The sequence below is a fragment of the Colletes latitarsis genome, chromosome 5 (genome assembly GCF_051014445.1).
Source record: "Colletes latitarsis isolate SP2378_abdomen chromosome 5, iyColLati1, whole genome shotgun sequence".
NCBI classification, from domain to species: Eukaryota; Metazoa; Arthropoda; class Insecta; order Hymenoptera; family Colletidae; genus Colletes; species Colletes latitarsis.
Window position 1 is genome coordinate 25,390,826 of NC_135138.1, and position 14,999 is coordinate 25,405,824.

The 14,999-nt window shown below is 36.3% G+C and overlaps 1 protein-coding gene across 4 annotated transcripts in view; it reads left to right on the forward strand.

Moving 5' to 3' along the window:
* LOC143342151 (opioid-binding protein/cell adhesion molecule homolog) overlaps positions 1-13,009 on the forward strand; it is a 372,611-nt gene extending 359,602 nt beyond the window's left edge. For all 4 annotated transcript variants that reach the window (XM_076765730.1, XM_076765732.1, XM_076765729.1 and 1 more), the window contains one exon: positions 9,654-13,009. In XM_076765730.1, coding sequence (XP_076621845.1) covers positions 9,654-9,808 — 155 coding nt within the window. In that variant the 3' untranslated portion in view covers positions 9,809-13,009. The remainder of the gene's footprint in view (positions 1-9,653) is intronic.
* The last annotated feature ends 1,990 nt before the right edge of the window (positions 13,010-14,999 follow it).

Consider the following 14,999-nt stretch of genomic DNA (forward strand, 5'->3'; position numbering starts at 1 on the left):
GAAGAAGGGGACGCGTTGATGTAAAATTACGCGTGAAAAACGCGACTCGAGAAATCAGTAACATTGTTTTACCGCTCGTTACGACGGAAATTACCTGGAAGCCTCCGCGACGGCCAAATTTATTTCCTGGACGGTGGCGTTATAAACGTCCGAAGACATTTGGCAACCGAACGTAGCGAGCAACGTGGCTCAATTTTACCCGAAATGAGCCGTTACCGGTTCCACCCGGCGTCCAGAGAATCCCAGGCTATATAATTAAGGGCAGTCCTATGAATTTTCCGGAAAGGGTGCTTCCGGGGAATCTACAAACAAACGCAGCCGGTCGATTAATTACTTCAAAATTTGTCACACGCGTTCATCGAATATTGTAACGATTCTACATATAAATTAATTTAACAGAATTTTATTCGTTCAACGGATGACAAATAAAAGCTCCGTGTAACGATTTAGTCGTCACGTTTATTGTTCGTTCGATACGAAACGAAATTTGATTGTACGCTTCGAATTGTAATTTTTATTGAACAAGCTTCAAAAACTGTTTTATTTATTTATTTATGAAAAAAAACTGTGAGCAGTACATTTTATAATTATATTTTCTGTTTGCAACTATAATATAGTAAAAAGTATTCGTACAGTGATTAATTACGACTAAACTGCTGAATAATAATGTTTGTTTAAACAATATTTTTTAGACAAACATATTACATGTATGCTTCAAAGTTTGTAGAAGAACAATATCAAATATACGAAAGAAATATTTATATCGTTTATATAAATATCAAGAAAACATACAATTTTATTTAAAACAGACTTAAAAAATGCTTTAATTAACGTATGGAATAATATTACTAATAAAATTACATATAATTTAGTTAATTGAATACCTAGAAGGCTAACGCAATAATAAAAACAAAGGGAAATCTAATTAAATACTAATTATAAATATTAATTTTACAATTATTTGTTATTTTTATTACAAATGTTTAAATTACTTGTACAACTTGATAATGGCAGCAGAACTGTACGAATACTTGTTCATTTCTGTCGCTTGGTTCATTTTTCTCGATATTTATATAAACAATATAAATATTTCTTTTGTTTATTTGATATTGTTGTTTTACCGACTATGGAGAGTACATGTAACATGTTTGTTTAATATACAGGGTGTTCGGCCACCTCTGGGAAAAATTTTGATGGGAGATTCTAGACGACAAAATAAGACGAAAATCAAGAATACCAATTTGTTGATTGAGGCTTCGTTAAAAAGTTACTAACGTTTAAAGTTCCGCATATAGAACGACAATTTGCCCACCTAATTCAATTTTTTTCTCGAAAGTGTGTAGGAATTCGGGGGTACGTGTATTCACTAAAAATGATTGTAATTAACCCCTGCAACTAAAAATAATTTTTTTAGAAGGATATAAAATTGTTTAATTTTACCATAAAATTTCACACATACTCGAATTTTTTTCTCGAAAGTGCGTCGGATTTCGGGGTTATGTGTATTGACCAAAAATGATTGTAATTGACCCTTCTAGCTAAAAGTAATTTTTTCAGAACGTTTTGAAAAAGTTTATTTTCACCGAAAAATTTAGGCACCTACCCCCAGTCGATTTTTCTTACAAATTCGTTTTTGATTTTTAGTAATCTTGTTTGATGCTCTATAGAAAAGTTGTCTAATACTTTTTTGTAGCTACCCATAAGCTCTACCTCAAAAAAAAGTTTCATTGAAATATATTCACAATTGTGGGAGTTATGGCTATTTGAAAATTGGACCATTTTTATGGAGTTTTTCTCATTTTGCGGGGTCAAGTACCAACTTTTTGAATATTTTTGCTATTTACACATATTCTCCATCAAAATACGCGTAGTTTGCTTTTTTAAACATTAAAATGGTCCAATCCGTTCAGAAGTTATGACGTTTTAAAGATTCACATGAATATTCGGGCAGACATTTCTGGCCAGAAATTATATTTTCGGTAAGGAATTTTTTTCTCGCAACTGAGTTGGATTTCGGGAGTATGTCTATTCACCAAAAATGCTTGTAATTGACCCCCGAAACCGAAAATAATTTTTCCAGAACGATTTGAAAAAATTTATTTTCACCGAAAAATTTAGGCACCTACCCCCAGTCGATTTTTCTTACAAATTCGTTTTTGATTTTTAGTAATCTTGTTTGATGCTCTATAGAAAAGTTGTCTAATACTTTTTTGTAGCTACCCATAAGCTCTACCTCAAAAAAAAGTTTCATTGAAATATATTCACAATTGTGGGAGTTATGGCTATTTGAAAATTGGACCATTTTTATGGAGTTTTTCTCATTTTGCGGGGTCAAGTACCAACTTTTCGATTATTTTTGCTGTTTGCACATATTCTCCATCAAAATACGCGTAGTTTGCTTTTTTAAACATTAAAATCGTCCAATCCGTTCAGAAGTTATGACGTTTTAAAGATTCACATGAATATTCGGGCAGATATTTCTGGCCAGAAATTAAATTTTCAGTAAGGAATTTTTTTCTCAAAAGTGGGTAGGATTTCGAGAGTATGTCTATTGGTAAAAAATAATAGTAATTGACCCCTGCAAATAAAATTAATTTTTTTAGGACGTTTTAAAATTTTTTAATTTTGTCGAACAATTTTGCACCTGCTCAAATTTTTTTCTCGAAAGTGGATAGGATTTCGAGGATATGTCTATTCACTAAAAATTATTGTAATTGACCCCCCTAACTAACAATAATTTTTTTAGAACGATTTGAAATTTTTCAATTTTCGGGGTAACAGACAGTTATGGTCAGACATTATATTTTCAAAGATGAATTTTTTTCTCGAAAATGAATAGGATTTCGGTGATATATCTATTGACCAAAAATAATTGTAATTGACCCCCGCAACCGAAAATAATTTTTCCGTGAATGATTTGAAATATTTTAATTTAATTTTTCAATAACTTTTTAACGAAGCCTCAATCAAAAAATTGATATTCTTGATTTTCGTCTTATTTTGGCCTACAGAATCTCCCATTAAAATTTTTCTCAGGGGTGACCGAACACCCTGTATATTGTTTAAGAAACATTATTATTTAGCATTTTAGTCGTAATTACTCACTGTACGAATACTTTTTGCACCCACTGTGCATGTGAAACGTCCTGTACGATGAAGATTCGTTAGAACCTATTGCAGTGATTTTCGAGGGAACAATGGGACGCAGATAAAATTTGACGCATCAACGTCGATTCATTTCGTAGGAACTCTTTTTGTTTCCATTGTATCTCGAGTTTCGCGATATCATGTGTATTATGAGGGCCGCTGATAAAACGTCACGCCGAAGGCTCTTTCGTTTCGCATGCCAATAAATTGGCAGCAACTGGCACGACTGTCAGAGTTTCCCCCGGAACTCAGTTTTAGTGACTTTGCTGAAAGATTCTAGGGAGCGACGAGGCAGTTCCCCTTTCTCGAAGTTTACTTTCAATTAATGAAAAACGAGTTTCGTTGACCTGCGGCCGTCGACTGCCTTCGGTGGCGAAACGCAGAAACGCGGCACGAGAGAGCTAGTGGAATTCTTGCAGTTTCTTTTCTACGGTTACCCTCGTCGTTTCTCTCCCTCTTTCGCCCTTATTCGCTGGCCACTTCCTCCGTTCTTTCATTTGTTAAATCGATCGACTTCCACGTCGAACGCGTATAATAAGCCGAGCCCCGCAACTGCCCGATGAATTGATTCTTATAGTCGTGTTTACGTACAGTCTGTGTTCCCTCGGAATTTGATCGAAACGATAACCTCTTCAATTACGAACGAACTAACCCTGGAAAAATTTTAACGAACAACTGGATCGATCAGAAGCTTGAAAAGGATAAAGGAAACGCGGATATATTTTATCTAATAACGTTTACATATCCCCATGTACTATTTTACTAATTAATCATTGAATTCTTACTTTCCGGAGTTATTACCGAAACATGTAAAATAATTTTGAAATTTACGTATCATTAAGCATTTCGTAGTACAACGAGTTTCCGGGTGTGTATTACGTTTCATATTGATTACTAGCTTCATTCTCGAGTTTCTCTGATAATAATTTCTTCAATTCACGGAGTTACAGAAACATTGAATACAGAAAAGGTTAATGGGCCAATTAATGAAATAATTGAGTTACATTTTGATACTCTCGTGCAACGCAAACGTTCTTTTCATTAAAATACACGACTAATTATAACTTTAAATTATGTAGAAATTTAATATTTCTGTTCATACTTTCGTAGCGAATACTAGCGTTATATTCCACGCGAGACCTTTATTTATCGAATACCTTTAAACTCCTGAATGTTCATATTTTTACAAAGGGTAACTCTCATTTATAACCTACGCATTCGTGTTAAAGGTTTTAACCGAGTATTTCTATATTTTTTTTAGGAGAGTTTAAACTCACACGATACTCGAATAAATTTCAATATCAATAAAATAACAGTTTTCCAAATATTCTCTATTGATAGTTAACGTGTTAACTGCTTTTTGTGTATAGTTATTGACACGTAGGTCTCTGTTTTCGTTAATTGGACCTGGCGGCCACGAGCGGTCGATTTTAGCCGACAACCGCGACGAATGAAAAAAGATAAGGGAAACTGCACGATCCAGGAACCGGTAAAGACGTTGTTAAAGTGTTGGAAAACGGTTCTTCTGTCGTCGTTCATGCAGAAAGTCACGTACCGTGGATTTTACTCGTAGGTGGGAATAACTTTTTCCGAATGGACGTGCGATTTCGACGTCCCTTTCTGGCGAGCGAGCCAAAGCGTACGAAGAACTACTCCGGAGGAACGTCGTGCATTCACGACGACTATTCCTCGATCGGTCGTGAAATAAGAAAAGTTTGTCGTTTTTCCGCCCCTTACTTCATTTAACTTCGTTTACTTCACTTTCTAATACCATTGGACAAGCATTTTCGCTAAACATTCGCTCCCTGTCGGTTATCGGTTGTTCCAAAGCACTTTGTCAGGACTGCTACCTTACGAGGATCTTGAAATCAGGGCTAATTAGAAGTAATACTGCATCGATACGGTGAAACAATTGCTTTTGGCGACAAATCTTATCTAAAACGACGCTTTGGTTTCGAGAAAATCAATTTTTAAAATTCTTGGGCTAACGTGAGATTGGCGATGAGTTAGTGACTGACTCGTCTACCTTACGAGGATATTGAAGTGAGAGTTAATTAGAAGTAATACTGTCTCGTCACGGTGAAACAATTCCTTTTGACAACAAATTTTATACAAAACAATGCTTTGGTTTCGAAAAAATCAATTTTAAAATTGTTGGTCCAACGTGAGATTGGCAATAAGTTTGTGACTAACTCGTTTACCTTTTCGAGGATATTGAAGTGAGAGTTAATTAGAAGTAATACTGTCTCGTCACGGTGAAATAATTCCTTTTGACAACAGATTTTATACAAAACAATGCTTTGTTTTCGAGAAAATAAATTTTAAAATTTTTGGGCCAACGTGAGATTGTCAATGAGTTAGTGACTGACGCGTCTGACCAAAACTTGGCATTTCTACTTGAAAATTGTAAAATCGAGTAAAGGTATTTAATGGAATTCTTCATTTAGATTTGAATAAGCAAATTATTATCATTTAACATGTAGAATGATTACAAAAATGTATTAAGGGAATATATAATTATAACGATGTTTTAAGCGTTGAAAAATATTTTCCCATATTAATTGCTCAAGGTCTGCACGCAGTTAAAACTTGGTAAATTATAACTTCATAATGTTAATGTCGTTTGCTCGAAGTGAATTTTATTTTACTTACTTTCCTTTCGGTTGAAGTTACATCATTACCGATAAGCGAGCTCACTTGACTTGTTTATTTTAGAAGACTCGATACAGAGTGATCATTTGCAAACGTATGAAAAGCTTCGAAACACGCATCAAACGTTTTAAACTTATTATATTTCGCTGTCTGACATTCTTGAAAATAAGGTTAACAAAAATATTTCTGCTGCAACCACTTTGCAATATTCGTGTTCCAAATACGAAACATTTCTTCGCTGGTCGTGTCAAGTGCTTTAAAATTCGTGATTGGCTCGCTAATTCCAAGAAATTGAATAACGTTCGAATATAAACAAATCGTTGATAGTTTAACAAGTTTGAATCACGATTGTTTAAATCGTTTAGCAAGTATTTTCGGGGAACGTTCCATTCTCTCTGACGAAATTCAAGACGCGTGAAGCAAATACCGATCCGCATATGATCGTATCAGACCTCTCGGTTCCTATTCGCGCGATACCTGCGCACGTTGGAATTCCTGGGTTAACGGGGTAAACGTATGTATCGACTTCTTCCCGGTTGATATTCATGTATTCATAGCCGGCAACATTACCGGATTTGTATTAGCGCCACAGGTGGCGATGTTGATTTAACTTTGCTCGGTTCGTAAAACTTAGAACAATCGGCCAATCCAATCGAGAAGCGAAATTGAACGAGACCATGCTGGGAAAGAAGGACTAGACAATAAAGGCCCCGTTTATTGCGATCCACCCGCCGGTGTTCTACCCCTATGGTCCACAGGGGAATAATTTAATAAATTGCTTCTCGACAACCCATAACGCGATCCATCAAATTTATCGAAACTCTATAACTCGTCATCGATATGTGTCTCATGCGTAAACGACATTCTTGCTTGCATTAACCATTCATAGAGTTTCTTAAAATAAAAAAATTAACCAAAAATCTGTAAAACTCTTTCATACGATGCTTTGATTTGGAGACAATCAGTATTCAAAACTCTTGGGCCAACGTGAGATCGACAGCGAATTAGTGGCTGATGTGTCTAACCAAAGCTCGATATTTCTACTTGTAAAATAGATAATATCGTGGTGAATGGTACTCTTCTCTAATATATCGGTATTGTATCATATGTGCTTCATGCGTAAACGACATTCTTGATTGCATTAACCATTCATCGAGTTTCTTAAAATTAAAAAATTAGCCAAAAATCTGGAAAACTCTTTCATACGATGCTTTGATTTGGGGGAAATCAATATTTAAACTTCTTGGACCAACGTGAGATCGATAGCGAGTTACTGGTTGCTGTGTCTGAGCAAAGCTCGATATTTCTACTTGTAAAATAGATAATATCGTGGTGAATAGTACACACTTCAGCAGTGTGGTCTACAAGTAAAAATAAGACTAAAGTGTTATATAACAAAAAATTCATAAATGTTTTGTTTAGAAGTTATGACAAAGTTATGAAATTGATGTCTTTTCATTTACTAAACAGACAAATTTATTAAAATTTTGTTTAAGCAGTGTAACTGCTATTTGCGGCAGGAAAAAATATTTTTAACGCAAAGTTATGTGGATAACTTAAACATTTTTTTATCAGAGTTTAGTTTCTATTATTTATCTTGGGTGCTGAAGTATTCTTTCTTCGATGATGACTTTTCATTGTCATAAAATTTTGTACTATTGCTCAAGTTTATGTTCAGTAAATTGGAAAGAAACTCACGATATCGAATGCATGCAAAAGATTGATTTTATTTTATTATAAATTTGTTTTCTTATTTTAACGTCCTGAATTTCAACCGAGTTTCACAGTTTATATTTTTGTTATAATTTCTTAACAAAGCATGTATGGAGTTTTTGTTGTATAACATTTTAGTCTTAGTTTTACTTGTAGAACACACTGCTAAAGTACGTACGGGAAAATGAGGAACATCCTGTATATCGACATTTCACCAAATGATATTACTTTTTTTCACAAGATACACCTTAATTATGTAATGTCCCTGAGATAACCAGTAACAATATTGATGATAATCGCCAGCATAATTAACCTGAACTATCAAAGTAAATGCCTTGCAAATTTATATTTAAGAAATAATTCGAATTTCGAAAGAGTCTTGATCGATCAAAAGTGTCAAAAGTAAATGAAACCAAATTCCTATTGTATGAATTTAGGTAAACTATTATACGAGTCTGAAACAAATGTATTTCGAACAGTAGCAGTTACCAACACTTTTATTATTTTTCTTTACGATTTTATTGCGAGCATACTCAGTCGTATAATTAAATATCGTCGTTTCTTTCGCATCATGGAGCCGACCTGGTTTAGCAGGATCCACAGCGTTGTAAATATATCGCAGCTAGTTGCCGCGACTCTCGAGACTTTTATCTCTTTAGAAGCGGATTCGAGCGGTCCAAATATCCCACGTTCCACGGAGTTGGGAATTTGGTAGAATTTAATTCCGAGACGCAGAAGAAAGGCAGGCTCTCGCTCTCGGTGCGCATTATCCGCAACAACTCCTTGCATTCATCTTCCCTATCCGGCGGTGTTCACACACGCGTATTCCAGTCCTTGGTTGAAACAATGACCGCTCTGTAGGGCGATTTCCGAGCATCCTGAAACACCGTCGACCATCCATTTTGATGTTCGGGCCCCGGGATGTTTCAATAGCGATGCACGATCCAGGAATTCGTTTGATGGTACAGTACTACGCGAAAGCCATCGAATTTTCGAATGGTGCGCCGTTACTTCGGAAAATTAATTTAACGTCCCTCAATTCTTACCACTTCCCAACGTGGAAAATGGGAGGAACTAATTTCAGAACTCCCCGTACAATTAGAAAAATAGTTGCATGTTGCGTTAAAGTTTCATATTTGTGTACGCTTGCAATTAAATTTGTAAAACACACGAACGTTTTGAAACATTACGCCGATAATAAGGAACGCCTCGAAGATCGAAACTAAAATTTAGAAGTAGCATAAAATCAGTTCTTCCATTGGAATACATTTTGAACTCCGTTGAACGAATTTTGCAACTTCGGGACTAGAAGTTTTACTCGAAACTGCTTAAATTGTTTCTTCTAAATTTGCAACGAAACTCATCATATTACGCGAACTCTAACGAACTTTTCAACTCCCGAACCCGACTTATTTTCAATTTTATGAAAACTTCCAGCGTCGGGAAAGTCAGCATCAAGATCACGCGAACGGCAATGAAGCATAAAATCAATCCATAAATTTCAAATTGTATAAACATTTTGAGAGCGTACGGAGCAAGATACAACGAAAAGTTTGAATAATTGCCGGTACAGAATTATAAATTATAAAATAATTCAAACGGAATATTTTCGTTCTTGCATTTCAGAGTATATTTTGGAGTTTATATTTCTGTTAAGATTTATTAAATATATTGAGAGCGTACGGAGCAAGATATAACGAATAGTTGAATGATTAATAGTCAGTACAGAATTATAAATTTTAAAATAATTCAAACGGAATATTTTCGTTCTTGCATTTCAGAGTATATTTTGGAGTTTATATTTCTGTTAAGATTTATTAAATATATTGAGAGCGTACGGAGCAAGATACAAGGAATAGTTTGAATAATTGTCGGTACAGAGTTATAAATTGTAAACGTTTTAAAATACTTTCGTTTTTGTATTTTAGAGTATATTTTACAGTTAATATATTTGTTAAAATTTATTAAATATATTTAGACCATTTATTTATTATATTCCTTTCCTATAGGATTTATGCTTTGACGATTTGTTGTCGAAATAAAAGTCTGGCGTGGCTTGGGTAGTTTGCGAAAAATAGAATAGTCGTTTTGTAGAATAATTTGCGAGTGAACGAAGCACAACGAGATTCCTTTGCTTACAGACTATGACAGGGATAACGGTTCGCCGTCGATGAGGCCACCAGGCGAGCCTCCGGTGGACGCCTCGCTGAGTCCAGGCGTATCCCATCGGGCTCAGCTCGTTCTTCACCTTTCGGTGAGTCTGCTGTCACTGCTACTTCCAGCTATCCGAAGGTGATTCTCACGTCGCGGGAACGGGGCTTCCAGTTCTAGTGTTTATTGGACGGTGACCAGACCGGAGACGGCAACCAGTTTCCGGTACGCCGCCTCCGGCTGGATGATGGACGAGTGCGACGAAACAAGACGCGCTTGAAATTATTTTCATACTAAAAGTAGACGTATACAGAGAGCAAAAGAGGATATTATATATGAAAAAAAAATATATATATATAAATATATGAAGAAATATAAATACAAATACAAATATAATATGTTGTGCAAGTATACCGCAGTGAGTAACGAAGAAATCCCTAGGCTTACGGTTTACCGATCGTTTTGTGACAAGCGACGTTCTTGCGTTAAGAGACATCGCCCGTCTCTCCGTGATTCGCAAATCGAGTGTGTTTGCGCGCCGAAACGAAGAAACTCTGTCGGCTGAATGAAACTCGGCGCGAAGGAGATCGTCACTACGTACGAATCCTCCCCGTTTACATTCCCATGAAAATTTCGACGCGAGCGTCGCCCCTCGTGTAAACACTTGTGCTTCGAGCGTTCTGCCAAAAGTTTTATAATTAAAAAGCGCGTTTAGATGATTCCGAGCGGTTCCGTTTGCACGAGAGAAGAGAAATTGGATGGAAGAAAGAAAAAAAGTAGAGGCAGAGTGGTTCCGGATTTTCTTCGTTTCAGCTAATTACCTATGTAAATATCGCTGATTTCATAAATATTCAGGAACGTTTTGCAAGGGTTCTCGATCCCACCCGTCGTCAAACTCGCTCTTCTCCGTTTGTACTCGACGTTAGAATTACCTTTTTTACGAAACGAGAAAACGAAAAATGTTTTCACGCGTCACGCCTCCCGAAGAAAATAAATTCGATCGTCTCTCGATCACAAGCCCGATGCTCGAAGGAGCGTTCGAAGCGTATGTAAATCCACCGGTCACGAGGAAATCGTTATTTTGCAACCAATTCTTGCGTACGTTTCATCCGTACACGAATCATTGCGAGGAGAAAAGAGAATCAGCTCTGCATCAAAGTCCGTTAATTTCTTTTCAATGTCTCGCCAAGCACGACTCGCAGTCTCTATCAGGACTGATTTCTCTTTCCATTCGCAATACACGCGACGATCTCATTACGCGTTACACGAATGTAACGCAAATAATTCGAACACCGCGATTTTTATTGTTCGTTCGCGATAATTTCTCTCCGATCGCGAGCAAAGCACAACTCTATTTCGGTACATATAATGCATATACGTACGCATGAAAGGATAAACGAAAACATTAATATACATATTACACATATAATCGAATCGTAGTTGTGTTGGGACACGAGCTCCGATGTTTCGTCGTTAGCCGTTCGATTGACAAAGCGTGAATGGATTAACGCGAGAGCTAGTCATACATACGTAATATACGCGAGAAGCGACTATTCAATGAATTTAACGGACATTCGCGTGTCCCCGCGTGTACGAAGGCGACGAAGGATGACGATGACGGTCGTCGCGTAGCCTCGAATCATCGGCGACGGTGTCTTCGAGCAGAGAGCTTCGTCGTTTCAGTTCAATTATGCGTCGCTGTGCAGAAAAGAAATGCTCTTTCCGGCGAGCTACATGTCAACGACAATATTTTTAGCTTTAACACTGAATCAACGTGCGTACGACGCACAGCAAGTATCCCTGAAAAATTTCATCGAACTAATCAATTTCGGTATACCTGGCGAGGGAGTTGGGCTAATTTCATTTACGAACGACGAATAAAAACTTTAAATATACATCTGCGAGACTAGAGGCACTGGTAAAAGCTAATTTACGAATTGATATGAAGTTTTTATTCGTTGATTGAAGATAAAATTTGTCCAAGTCCGTTAGGCGACAGTGACTCGTGCTGTTTGAGAGAAATATGGAGCGTCAGCTGATTCTCAGTCGCCATCTAGGCAGCTGCGCAAGATGGCTGCGCGGAAGCATCGCACCGCTAAATTCGAATAATAGGTAACCAATGAAATCAACTGAATCGATCGATGAATTTCATTTTATCAAAGCGTTAAAACAGTATCTCCCAAAATGGGGGAGGTAAACTCTAGAAGGGGGGTGTCTAACAATCAAAGTAAGGTATTAAAGAAAATGTTTAATGTAGGGATTCTATGGAACAAAGAACTTCCCTCAAATGGCAAGAATCATAATCGCTAGGTGTACGTAGTTTAGACAAAATCACCACTACTGATCCTAAACTTTGACATCTCTTTTTCTGGTCTAGGAACATTAGATTACTATATCCTCTTAATTCACCTAGTGAGCGCACGAACGAAAACACCAATGGAAACCGGACTCTTGACAATACATTACGGTAGTCTCTACAAACGAAGTGTTTTCAAGTCTAATTCAAGTTTCGTTCCAGTCGGATGCGCATAGTCAATGATTAGGTGCACTATCGCTGAACAGCTCGGAATCATGCATTTTTATAAAATTCAAATTAGAAAACTCTTAGATAGAAAATTGTGGAAGTATTTATTATTACATATCAATATTATTCGAAGAATGTTCTGCAACATTTCGAAATAATCTTTTCAAGTTTTTATAATTTTCCCAGATCTGATTAGATGGAGGAATTTTGTCACTCACTGCCATGTTGTTCTAAACATATCAAAATTAGGAACTCGCCCATATCGTCCACGTTACGTTTAAAATCGAAGAATAGAAGATGATTCGAAACTTTTCAGGGGTAGTGCACTCTTTTAGAAAGGCTTTCGCGGTGTTCTATTTCTGGTCGTCAGCAATTTTACACGTGCATGCAACGGATTCAAGCGAGAGATATGAGAAACGTTACGCGTCTTTGCCGATTAATTCTGTAAATATTGTAGATATGTTGTGCTGTGATCAATCTGAATCGTCGTTTTTTCGCGGGGATGATTCGAGGCTGCGATTGTTAAAGCGAGTGCTAAAAGCGAGTGTTGTGAATAGCATGTACACTAACTGTTCGGAACGATATGACGATGATCGTATGAAGACATCGTTCAGTAGGAAAAGAAAAAGAAATTGAAGCTGCAGCGATCATAGATATGTCGTATTAAATTATTATGATAACGTTATTAATGTATCATGCCCGACGGTCCCACTATACCGTGGAATTTTTATGGATTCGCTGGATATTCCGAACGATCCGCGTGAATTAAATACAGATAGTGAAACTGTCGGCCTGAATATCTTAATAAATATCGAATACATGACTGCCATTATAAACGACTATTCAATTACTTAACAATTTTTATCCAATCAAACCTATTTTAAACCTGTTTCCTTCGTAACGTTTTAATTTCTATTCAGTCCTCGTTGAAAGCGAAGAGTATTATTTTTCATGGTGGAAGCAAAGTTGACAAAGGTAAGTGCTAGAAATTTTATTCAATTAGCTCTTAGTAAGACAAACAGACGATGAGCTTTGCTACAGTTGTTCGAGTTGAACGAAATTTTATTATTATATTAAATTACATAGATTTTGTGAAAAATGAAATGACTCAAACGTCGATTCGAATATTGTTAGAGTTTGAACGTTCGTTCGAGAAAGGAAATAATTAACATGTAGGTAAAAGGAAGGATCCTGTCGATAACAGTAATAATACTATTTCAGAAACGTGACAAGTCTTGCAACTCCAAGAACCTTTACGACTAACCTGCAATTGTATGTTACTGCTGTCGCCTTACAATCCCTCCGCGTCGCGACGCATCGTCGTTGAACCAAACCGGTAAGGCGCAATAACAGCAGAGAAAGGTAGAGAATATCTGCACCAAATCAGCCCTCTGACGTTCCACGTCCGACGATAACACAATAATCTTTTGAAATTTCATGGCGCGATGTCCTTTGACATATTGGATACGCTCGAGTAATTTTCATCCATAATGAAACCATATAACGAGTTAATGCGTTCGATTGTTTGCAACTCGCATCGTCTGTCCCAATATCGAGCTGATAGACTGTCTAATAATTCATGTCGTTGTTTTCAGTAAATACGCAAACGATGACCCTCTTCGGAACGTAGAATGATTGACACTGTTCATTAACGAGATATTCGACCATGCAAATTGACTTTGTAAATGTCGCGCAAACAAATGTAACTGCTGTTTTACGCTGTGCGTGTTGTTCCGTAAGTTGAAACAATAATCGTAGGTTGTCCGCTCGCCTTTGGTTCGTAAGACGAAATAGTAATTGTTTGGCAGACATATACAGGGTGTTCAGCCACCCCTGGGAAAAATTTTAATGGGAGATTCTAAAGGTCAAATTAAGACGAAAATCAAGAATATTAATTTATTGATTGAGGCTTCATCAAGAAGTTAATCAAAAATTAAATTAAAAAATTTCAAATCATTTATGGAAAAATTATATTCGGTTGCAGGTGTCAATTACAATCATTTTTGGTGAATAGACATACCCTCGAAATCCTACGCAGTTTCGAGAAAAAAATTCTTTATTGAAAATATAATCTCTGACCAGGAACATTCTACTGACACTTTTTGTCGAAAAAAAATGTTTTTAAATCGTCCTAGAAAAAATATTTTCAGTTACGGGGGTCAATTACAAGCGTTTTTGGTCAATAGACACATCCCCGAAATCCTACTCCGTTTCAAGAAAAAAATTTCCAAACGAAAATGTAATTTAGAGCCAGAAATGTTACCCGAAAATTTCATGCGAATCTTTAAAATGTCATAACTTCTGAACGGATTGGAGGATTTTAATGTTTCAAACAGCAAACAACCTATATTTTAGTGTAGAATATGTAGATATTCCAAATATATTCGAAAAGTTTTTCCTTAACCCCGTAAAGTGAGAAAACCCCCATGAAAATGCTCCAATTTTCAAACAGCCATAACTCCTGCAATAGTGAATATATTTCAATGAAACTTTTTTCTGAAGTAGGGCTCATGGGTACCTACAAAAACGTATTAGACAACTCATTTGTCGGGCGATAAACAAAATTATGAAAAATGAAAAACGAATTTTTAAGAAAAATCGACAGTGGGCAGGTGCTGAAATTTTTCGGCAAAAAAAAATTTCAAATCGTTCTGGAAAAATTATTTTCGGTTGCTGGGGTCAATTAAAACCATTTTTTGTGAATAGACATACCCCCGAAATCCTACCCGCTTTCGAGACAAAATTCGAATATGTGTCTAAACTTTTCGTCGAAATTAAAAAATTTCAAATCGTTCTAAAAAAATTATTTTCA